The following is an 11,593-nucleotide window of genomic DNA, read 5'->3' on the forward strand; positions in this document are numbered from 1 at the left end:
ACCCTCCACAGATTTGGGTTCCTGGGGATGCTTGCCTATTCTCATTATGTTGTTGGGGGAGGGGGGAGTTGGGGGGACAGGGGTGAGAGTGGCTGGTTACTGTTTGCAATTTTCTGGTCAACCATGTGTTCTTAAGAGTGTATGAGTGTATTGTAGTCTGCTGGTTATTACTGTGTTTGGTTTGGCCAATAAATATATTTAATAGAAACAGTGAAGGTAACTCATGAAGAAAAGCACCCCTAAAGGGAAAATAAGAAAGCTCATTTCAGAAAATCATTGCTGTTATTCAGAAATAAATGGATCACACAAGGGTCAGATAGACTGTGACATGTGACACAGAAACACTCACCCTCACAATTGCACCTACTGAATCCTTTTGCTCCATTAGAGAATTGCAATGTTCGAGAAAGAATTGAGGTGGAACCAGAAAGTGATGGTAACTCATGAAGAAAATTGCCCCCGAAAGAAAACTAAGAAAGCACAATCCATAAAATTATTGCTGTTAAGGGATTCCATCATCAAACCCTTGTGGTTGGAGATGATAAAGGCTAGTTCAGGTGAGTACAAAGGCTATATTAGATGCGCTCTGTTATACCTAGGTAATAAACTACCAATATAGGGGACACAATAGATTGTTCTGGAGAGAGACCGTATCAAACTCTGAATGAAATCTCAAATGTTTCCAATGCAGTATGGATACGATAACTGGACATTTTCATTTTTTCTGATATTATAAACTGTTATGTAATTAAAGGGTCCTTTTACTAAGGTGTGTTAACTGATTTAGCGTGTGCTAATCGATTTAGCGCACACAAATGATTAGAGCACGCTAAATGCTAACGCATTCATAGAATATAATGGGCACTTTAGCATTTAGCGTACATGAATCGTTTGCACAAACTACGGTGACGGAGTTCAAATAAGCATGGGATGAACACAGAGGATCTAGAATCAAAACATAATATTAAATATTGAACTAAGGCCAGTACTGGGCAGACTTGCACGGTCTGTGTCTCTCTTTATATGGCCGTTTGGGAGAGGATGGGCTGGGGAGGGCTTCAGTGGCTGGGAGGGTGTAGATGGGCTGGAGTAGGTTTTAACGGAGATTTCGGCAGTAGGAACCCAAGCACAGTACCGGGTAAAGCTTTGGATTCTTGCCCATAAATAGCTAAGAAGGAAAAATTTTAAAAATTTAAATTGAATCAGGTTGGGCAGACTGGCTGGACCATTCGGGTCTTTATCTGCCGTCATCTAACAACTAGCGCGTCCATTGAGCTAGTTGAGTTAGTTTTTCCGCGTAGAGCGGTGGGCAGCGTGCGCTAATCTGAAGCGAGCGCTAAAAACGCTACCGCAGCTTAGTAAAAGGAGCCCTAAATCGATTAGCGCCTTAGTAGAGGGGGTAAATTATGTCCTGATTGTTTGGCCCGATTGTTGTTCAGAGTGCTTTTTGGCATACAGTGATTTTTTGATAACAGCTTTCCTTTTGGCTATTTTCTTTTGTTAAGTTCTTGCCTGCTATTATTTAGTACCACATGCGGAAGGTTTTTTTGTTTTTTTTGCATATGATGTCTGGGTGGAAGAGCGTGGGTTCACCTCTCCTATGAACTGAGGCTTTTTCTTTCGCCTGTTAAAATATCTTATTGGGCCCACAGCGGCTCACTTTCAACGGAGTGATTCTTTTTTTTTTTTTTTTGCTTTTTGTTTCATTCCTTCCATTCCTCATTTCTGAGTATTGTAAATTAAATTATGTCCCACACAACCATCGAAATCAATATTCCAAGTTTCCAAGTTTTATTTAGAATTTGATTAATCGCTTAACCATACTTCAAAGCGATGTACATTATTAAAAAAAACTTTATAAACTTTCAGGGAGAACAAACATACAAGCAAAACTCAACGAACATGACATACACTACAAAAAGGGGAGAAAGGATAAGAAATAGAATAATTAATAGAAAACAATAATAATTAATAGAAAAAAAATGAATAGGGCGTTAAACATCAGAAGAGTAGACCAAATCCAAGAAGCTAGTCAGTCAAAGGCATCTATAAAAAGAAAGCACTTTAACTTGCTCTTAATATTTGTCTACATTATATTTTAATGATGACACAAGATCTTAAAGGTTATATTTAAAAGAAACACATTACATTTTAAAAAATAAATGCAGATGTCAGGAGCAACTGTCCCTTAAGGCTGAGCAGCAGGGTCCAATGGAAAACACATGGTATCCTCACAGGCGTTAGTCAGCTAGAAATAGAGTGATCGGCTCAATTTCACAGTTTTTCTTCATTCACCATCTGTATAAATGCAAAGTCCTTCTTCAAGTCCAATTTAATGCTTAATTATTTCTGCCCATTATTCAAATCAATCAATTAAATAGCACCACCAAGAACGCTATTCCATCCCGCCTCAACGCTCAAGTGTAACAACTGTAGTTGGAAAGAGAGAGCATTATCGCAGGAGAAACTGTGTCACAGCCCTAACGATGGAAGCTCGTCTGGTTCTGACTTTGTTGATGCTCTGTGACATCCTGTGGAATATGACTGAGGGTCAGTGCTTGCTTGGAGACTACCCACCAGTACAACCTCTACCAGGATACCATAGAGATGGGGACCTCATGATTGGAGGACTTGTAACTGTAACAAACTTTTATCCAGATGGTGGTCCGTCCTTCACAACTCCTCCCTCATTTGAAGGACATAGCTTGTAAGTAGCGTCATGGCTTAACTCCTTTTCTCAGACATGCTTTTCGGTTTTATTTTGGATGGTTACTTCAGGAACTGCAGATACGACTAATACATGTTAGAGGAATCCTATTATATTGAATTTGAGTTAAAATATTACTTTATCTCCAACTACGGTATAATTTGAGAAACTATCCCCCTCTTTTACAAAGGTGCGTTAGACATTTTAGTGCGTGCCAAATGCTAATGCACCCATTATAAATCTATGGATGCGTTAGCGTTTAGCTTGCGCTAAAACGGCTAACGCACCTTAGTAAAAAGACCTTTATGAAGTGTATAGTTGGTTTTGTGCGGCTCACTGAATTGTATTCTAATGCATGTATAGAAAAGAACTTTTCGCCCCCATGAAATAAATTAATGGTATGCAAATGAGAAGTGTATTGAAATTGTTCAGCACCAGGAGTGTTTGTCTCCCTTTATCTCAGCGGGTTTTTTTCTAGAAGATGGCAGACATAGAACCTAACGGATGTAGCGGTATATAAGAAATAAATTACATTACATTACATTACATAGAAAAGTCTATTTTCCATCTTCCCTACATCACACAGGGCTCCTTTTACGAAGGTACGTTAGGGCCTTAAAGTGCAGAATAGCGCACGCTAGCCTCTATCGCCTCCTCTTGAGCAGGCGGTAGTTTTCCGGTTAGCGCGTGCTATAGCCGTGCGCTAAAAACGCTAGTGCACCTTCGTAAAAGGAACCCATAACTCATTCATTCTGAATGCAAATCACCTTTCACTTGAGGTGGAGAACGCAGTCAAGTTTGCTGCAGAGACTTGTTACGTTTTATAAATGTATTTACAAAAGTTTACAAAGCTCAAACATGCAGATTGTCCTGTAGTTGTAAGTTTTTGGGGAGATGCCAATCCTTCTGTGAGAAGACCAAATAAGGGGGTAGTGTAAGTAGAAGAAGGGTGATATTCAGGAGGGCTATTGCAAGGGAGTTTAGGGCTGCCAGTCTATCCCTTTCTGCTTTCTTCTATTCTCCCTTCTCCCCCTTCCTGTACTCACCCCCACAACCTCATCTATTTCATCCTTTCATCTTTGTCTTCTCCTTTCTACTCTCTCAACTCATTTACCTCTTCTCCTACCTCACCTCCTCTTTGTTTCCCTTGTACTCACTCCTATTTTTTACCCCCTCTTTTCTCTCCACTCTTCCTTCTTCTTTACCTCCTCCCTTTCTGTCTTTTCTGTCTTCTTATTAACTGACATACAACTTACTCTGTTCTGACTATTAACTTCCTGTGGCATTTCCAGTTGTTCTACTATGTTTCCATATGTTTGTTGATGGTAGCTGCAAACCTTCCAGTGGCATACTAGCATATATGACACCTGGGGCACATCATTTTTTGACACCACCCATCTGTATGAAAAACATGATTTTTAGTAACAATCCACACATCACACATGAGTATCCTAGGAAAAGGCAGCATCTTACATATTGCAGTGAGCAGTACATCAATACACCCATTGTAAAACTAAACAAGCCAGACTAGTACAGATCAATCCTGCACAGAAAATCCTAACAAAAAATCATGTCTATCGAACACACAGAACACAGAAAACACCTTCGCCTAGTATGGAATATGTAATCACAAACTTACCCCTCCCCCTTTTACAAAACCATAGTGCAGTTTTTAGCCACGGTGGTAACAGGTCAGACGCTCATAGAATTGTGAGCATCAGAGCTGTTACCACCACAGCCAACGCTAAAAAACGCTCTATAGTTTTGTAAAAGGGGAGATAAAATAGAAATACTTAGACAAAGGTTAAACTGAAGCACCAAGAAGCTGGACTCTGCATACAATGCAACACCACAGAAACAGAGATGCATGTCCCTTAAAACAAAAAAATAAATAAATATAATTTTTTTCTACCTTGTCTTCTCTGGTTTCTGCTTTCCTCATCTTCTTGTCACTCTCTTCCTTTCAAACACCGTCTACCCTCTCTCTGCCCCTTCTATAGGTCATATTCTCTCCTATTTCCCTTCCAGAAACTTTCTGCCTATATCGCCCTTCACCGTCATTGTTCTGGCATCCATCTCTTTCCCTCCCCCCCCCAAAGCCCTGGCATCTCTCCCTCTCCCTCCATGGTCTGGAATCTCCTTTCCTTTCCCTCCTTCCCATGGACTTGGTATCTCTGGTTCCTCTCCCTTGTCTTCCTTCTCCCTCCTTCCCTCTGTCTCCCCAATTGGGTACTAAAGAAGCAGCATTTCTCTCCCCATTCCCTGTGTAGCAGCAGCATTCCTCTCCCCCTCCCTTCCCTGTACAGCAGCAACATTTCTCCCCACCACTTCAAGTTTCAAGTTTAATAAAATTTTGATTTGATCGCAAAATCTTATTTCAGTGTGATTTACAAAAAATGTTGCAAATTAGGGTGACATAAAAACGAATAACATTTTACTAAGACAATGATTTACACAACTATATACCAACCAAACCCGAGGAAAAAAGAAAATGGATTAAATACAATTATAAAGTAAATATAACAGGGTAGGAATTTGAAACAAAAGGAAGGGTAAAAGATTACCTGCTCGATTTTACTTATAACTCTTTCTAAAGAAAAGAAAGTCTAGGGGGAATTTAAAATGCATATAGCTTAATTAAAAGCTTCCTTAAAAAGCCAACTTTTTAATAGGTTTTTAAATTTGCCAAGTGATTTTTCATCCCTTATATTAGCTGGGAGAGAATTCCAAATTTGAGGTGCTGTGACAGAAAAGATCGTATCTCTCCTGGAGTAAATGACTCTTAGTGACGGGATTAGGAGGAGAGATTTCTCTTCTGATCTTAAAGATCTTATAGGAGTATGGGGAATTAAACATTTTTCTAAAAACGCAGGGGCTTTGTTTGTTAAAATTTTATGAGAAAGTAGAGCTATTTTGTATGTGATTCATTGGTTAACAGCAGCAGCATTTCTCTCCCTCCTTCCCTGTGCAGCAGCATTTCTCTCCCCTTCCCTGTGCAGCAGCAGCATTTCTCTCCCCCTTCCCTATGTAGCAGCAGCATTTCTCTCCCCCTTCCCTGTATAGCAGCAGTATTTCTTTCCTCCCTTCCCTGTGTAGCATCAGCATTTCTCTCCCCCCTTCCCTGTGCAGCAGCATTTCTCTCCCCTTCCCTGTGCAGCAGCAGCATTTCTCTCCCCCTTCCCTATGTAGCAGCAGCAGTTCTCTCCCCCTTCCCTGTATAGCAGCAGTATTTCTTTCCTCCCTTCCCTGTGTAGCAGCAGCATTTCTCTCCCCCCTTCTCTGTGTAGCATCAGCATTTCTCTCCCCCTTCTCTGTGTAGCAGCAGCATTGCTCTCCCCCCTCCCTTCCCTGTGCAGCAGCAACATTTCTCTTCCCTGTCCTGTGCAGCAAAAGCATTTCTGGCTGGTTCCTTGCTGCAGACGGTTTTCCATTCAAAGCCATGGGCATCGACACCTCGCATGATACGTAGCTGCATCAGAAGCCTTCTCTCTGATTTTGTGATGTCAGAGGGAACGCTTCTGATGCAGCCGCAGATCGTGTGAGGAGCTGACGGCTACGTCTTTGAGCAGAAAAACTGAGCAGGCCAGAAACTAAACACCCACTAGAGAGAGCACAAGCTAAGCCGCGGACACCCCTGATTTGAAGTTTACTGCTACTGCTGCTGGTTAAAGAAAGCAGCAGCGGCAGAATAGGGTGGGTAGCCGGCTGTGCACCTCCTTGGAGCTTGCACCCGGGGTGTACCGCTCCTACCTTGGTACGCCACTGAAACCTCTACTGGTACTTTCATACTTCACTGCATCCTGCATAGTGTTATACAGTTAGGGGCTAATTTTATAAATGGGTGTCCTGATTGCAGGCCATGGTGGGTACCCTACTACCATCTGGCAGCCAATCTAGATGCATGTTTTAAAAAAACAAAACCCTGAGGCAGGCCGTCTGCATTGTAGGTTTTTCTTGCTGGTGCGGTGAAAGGAGATGCCTGAGGACACTTAAGCTTGCCCAAGGATGTATGTTGTTGTGGTTTCACCCAGAAGTGGCCTTGGGTGAGATTAAGCAGCCCTAGGCATCTGCCTAGGGCCACAACAGATACCTGAAATGTAGGCCAGCAAAATACTGGCCTACATTTCAAAAGCTAAAATTAGGTGCGACTGGCAGAGCTGACAGCAGCAAGGGAATCCTTGATCAGCTGAGCTGACAGGCCTCCCTGAAACCGCAGCTTTGAGGAATCCTGACAGCTCCGCTAATGGAGTGGAAAATACCCCTGCCACGATCAGCTGAGCAGCTGTGGCAGGGGGCTCCCAAAGTTCCCTCAGAATCAGCAGGAGGGATACCCACTCCCTCCTGCCACCATCCCCCAGAATCCCATACAGCCATCTAACTGTCAATACCCCCTGAACCTCCAGATTGCCGGATACCTCTAGACCCCTACCCAGTACCCCTAAGATCAGCCCTCTACCCCTCCACCCCCTAACTTCAATGAAGAAAGGCTGGCAGGAAGGAAACTTACCCCCTTCGGCTGGCAGGCCTGCCTCTGTAAAATGGTAGGCTTTCCCCTCGGATGCACCAGATAGGGCTTTAGATCTCCTTCCTGGTGCATCCTGGGATGGAATGGGCATGGCTAAGACTCTGGCATCCATCCTGCTGATTTGGGGGGAATTTGTCAAGGGGGTCCCCTGCCACAGCTGCTCAGTTGATTATGGCAGGGGTATGTTCCCCAATCAGCTGAGCCAGCAGAACTCCCCAAAGCCATGGCTTTGGTGAGTCCTGAGGGCTCAGCTGATCAGGGATACCCTTGCCATGATCAGCTGATGGCAAGGGATCCCCTGATCAGGTAGGCACAATTCTGTAACTGGCACTGGTGTCATGGGTGCCGGTTAGAGAATTGGGGAGTTAGGTGGGGGTTAGGCATCTATCCATTAGGGCAGATGCAATTCTGTATAAGACACTGGTGTACGAATCTCAGCTGCTTCTTATGTGTCCGCTTGGACTAGCGTCCTACTGTATATAGAATCTGCCCCTCAGTTTCTGTTTGGGGTCAAATAGTATATGGAGGGGCAGAGAAATAGAGGTGCTAGGGTCCAGTGATTAAGGCTATATGAATATGCATAGTATATGCATTTACCTCATAGGGTCTGAGAAAATGGCAGATATAACCTGAAGAACAGAAAAAAACGTGGAGAAAGGGGAAAGAGATTCTAGAAACATGAAGCATACACTTTTCTGTCTCATTATAATACAAATATAAAGCTTGTAACCAGCATCATTTCTCACCCTTATCCTAATCCTATTTCATGTTTCTCTACTACTAATGTTTATTTATCTTATGGTTTGATGCTCATTTCATATGTGTCATTCATTGTCCTTGTAGTCCTATATCCTTGAACTATTACAACTTCCTGGCATTTGTGTCTGCGGTGGAAGAGATTAACAACAGCTCAGAGCTCTTACCCAACCTCACACTGGGATTCTACATTTATGAACCTTACAACAGTTTATTATTAATGTATAGAGCTGCTGTAAATATATTTTCAGGAATGGAACCTGGGATCCCAAACTACAGCTGCAAAAAATCTGATCCATTGGCTGCTGTCATTGAAGGTCTTCCAGCTGAGCAATCGAGTGAGTTTTCCAGTCTTTCCAGGATATACCAATACCCACAGGTCAGAAGACATCTTCATTTTACTCCACCTTAGATAAATCAATATTCAGCAACACCAAAATAAATTATTAACCACTCACACATAGCAATGAGAAACTGCAGAATTCTAATTTTGATTTAGAAACAAAATTATTTTTTAAAAAAAATTACATGTAATAGTGCAATATAGAAAAAAACTATCCCCAAGGGTAATCTAACTAAGAACAAGAAAAGAAAAACATATTGCCAAAGTAAAGTCTCAAGTCCACAGTATGCAGAAAAGTGAGAACAGTCATTATTAATTTAAGAAAAAACATATACAGTAAGGCCCCCTTTTACAAAGGTGTGGTAGCTGATTTAGCGCGCACTAATTGATTTAACGTGCGTTAAACGCTAACGCATCCATAGACTATCCCCCTCTTTTATTAAGGTGCACTAGCTGTAGTGTGCAGTAATCGAATTAGTGTGCGCTAAACGCTAATGCATAGACTAACATGCACGCGTTAGTGTTTTTGCACCTGCTAAATCGATTAGTGCGCTAATCAGTTAGCGCACCTTAGTAAAAGTGGGCCTATAATGGGCGCATTACCATTTAGCATGCGCTAAATCAGTTAGCGTGCGCTAAAACGCTTAGTGCACCTTTGTAAAAGAGGGAGTAAATCTTAAGAGGTAAATCTACCCCCTAACTTCTGAGCCCTATCATTTAAGAAGCTCAGTGTCTTTAATCACTCCCTTGATCTCTTTCCATTATGGGGCTCATTTTCTTTCTTTTAGCTTAAGTTCACAAAAATTTTATTAAAAAATTTGCAGTAAAGGACAAGACAAGAAATATAACAGTACAGTAGTAGTCAGTATATACTGAACAATCTTAGCATTAAGCCTACATAGTATGTAAAAATACGTAGATGAACTTGCATATGTGACTACTCTTTCTTATGAAACCAAAAACCTGAAGAGAGATAAATAGTCAAGTTGCATATAATTGATTTTACAGCATAATGAAATAAATACATATAAGTCCTTTTACTAAGTGCACTAACCAATTTAGCGCACAAAAACTTATTTAGTGCACGCTAATAGAATTAGCGCATGCTAAATGCTTTTTTAAAAAAAAAAAATAAATTTATTTTTATTCAAAATTTACATTTTAGATAAGCACTTCAACTTGAATATAGATTAAAATTAAAATACAGGAAAGCTGGATGGTATCCCCATCCAGGGTATTATTGAAAGAAAAATGTTACATTCATTATTTCGTCCACAATGATCCAAGACTTAAGCAAATAACAAAAGATGGAAAACACACAAATTATTTATCAGGACATAATAGAAATAAGAGAGACCGCTTCTGTCTGCTGGTTCGTTAAACTTTCGGAATCACCATTGGTCCTATGGTTACTCTCCCCCACCCCCCATCCCTTCCTTGCCTACAATAAATTGTAACAACTGTTTAGGTTCAAGAAATAGGAAAGATTTTCCTTCTAATGAGATACAGCACTTAGCAGCAAATTTTAATATAAAGGAAGCACCCAGAGCAATAACTCTAGGTTTATAAATCATAAATTCTTCTCTTCTGCGTCTCATGAGAAATATCTGGAAATATACAAATTATTGAACCCAAAAAAAGTTTTATTCATATGTCGGAAATAAGTTTGAAAAATCAAATCCCTGTCAAACTCTAAGGCAAATTAAATAATAAAGGTAGTCCTCTCAGTTATTACTTCCAGAGAGCTTTCCGGAAAATTTGATAAGTTCAGTCCACTTTTATCCGGTTCTTCTGGGTCCGTAGGAGTAGAGCTGTCCTGTTTCTTTTCCAAAGTAATATATTGCACTCTAACAATAAGTGGTAGGCTTTCTTCTGGTACTAAAAGAGCTTCTTTTAAGTATTTTTGGACCATTTCCAGACCAGAAATCACAGGAGACTTTTGAAAATTCAAAAACTTGAGATTGTTCCTCCTCTGTTTATTTTCCATAAATTCCAATTTTAGATAAATAAAAGATTGCTTTTTAATAGTTTCCAATTTCTGTGATTTAAGTGAATTGATCTGGTCATCGTGTTGCAGTATTTTTTCATCCTGCTCTCTTAATTTAAGTTCATGTTCCTTTACCTGAGAGCTGACAGTGCCACTATCCAAATGTAATATTAATACTGCCTTTTTGAGGCTCATTTTCAAAAAAGAAAAACATTCCAAAAGTGACAAAGTTGCAGATGGATGTTTTTCTTACCAAACCTTCCAAATCACTACTTTTGAGACCCATTTTCTGGACAAATTTTAATGTTGTTTGTCTGAAATGCATCTAAATCTCAAGAGGGGGTGTTGGAAGCATGTCTTTAGTTGGACTAGGCATGCTTATAATTTGGAAGTCTATTTTGCAATAATCAGACATTAGAGAGAAAGTCCAGAGCACAATTTGGGTGTTTGAAGCTAGACCTACTTTCCTAACACAAAAGTTTCAAAAAGGTGCCAAAACTGTCCAGATGATCACTGGAGGGATGAAAGCATGACTCCACCTTTCTCCCCTAGTGGTCATTGACTCCCTACCTCCTGTGACAATCCTGCATCCCAAAGTCTTGTCACAGAGAAATATGGGAGGAATTACAAGCCCTGATGCAGAAGGGCTGACCAAGTCAGAGCCCGGGAGTGTAGATCAGCTGACTATCCTATGGACAGTGAAGAAATGGAAGTAGAACAGGAAAGCTGTGACTTCCCTGATACTGTCCAGAAACCAGGCAGTAAAGTTTTACCTCGCTGTTGTCCAGGTGCTGGGAAGCAGAAAGCAGCACAGCAGGGTGCCTTGAGAGCAATGCAAGCCGAGGGAAGGAAACTCACCCCCCTGCAGCTAAAGGAGTGTGTTTTCTTCCCCCAGCTTAAACAGAGGCTCTGTAATGAGCTTAAGGAGGCAGCAGGAACCGACAGATCCCTCGGGACAGGAGCAGAGCAGGAACCAGAATCCCAGCATGAAGCTGGACTAGCTTGGAAGCAGCCAGAGCTACTTGCTGAAAGGGACTGGGACATGAAGGAGGAACAGGTTGGAAACTTGCCTTTACAATACTGTATGCCTGAGCCAATGATAGTTGAGGAAGGCTGTGCTCCCGTGTGTAGCTACTACTGAACCCATGGAGATTGCATAAGGGCTGGGAGTTTATAGAAGGAAAAGTTTCTGTTCCTTACTGTTACTCTGCTGTTCCCCTGCTCACAAAGGAAAGTTATGTCTGTAGAGATAATTACAGAAATTGCCAGTGTTAT

The 11,593-nt window shown here is 41.3% G+C and overlaps 1 protein-coding gene across 1 annotated transcript in view; it reads left to right on the forward strand.

The window, feature by feature from the left end:
- LOC117346286 (vomeronasal type-2 receptor 26-like) overlaps positions 1-8,400 on the forward strand; it is a 46,365-nt gene extending 37,965 nt beyond the window's left edge. The window contains exons 7-8 of the mRNA XM_033915687.1: positions 2,432-2,707; positions 8,076-8,400. Of these exons, the coding sequence (XP_033771578.1) occupies positions 2,432-2,707; positions 8,076-8,400 (601 nt within the window). The remainder of the gene's footprint in view (positions 1-2,431; positions 2,708-8,075) is intronic.
- Positions 8,401-11,593: the final 3,193 nt, after the last annotated feature.

The sequence above is a fragment of the Geotrypetes seraphini genome, chromosome 12, assembly GCF_902459505.1.
Source record: "Geotrypetes seraphini chromosome 12, aGeoSer1.1, whole genome shotgun sequence".
NCBI classification, from domain to species: domain Eukaryota; kingdom Metazoa; phylum Chordata; class Amphibia; order Gymnophiona; family Dermophiidae; genus Geotrypetes; species Geotrypetes seraphini.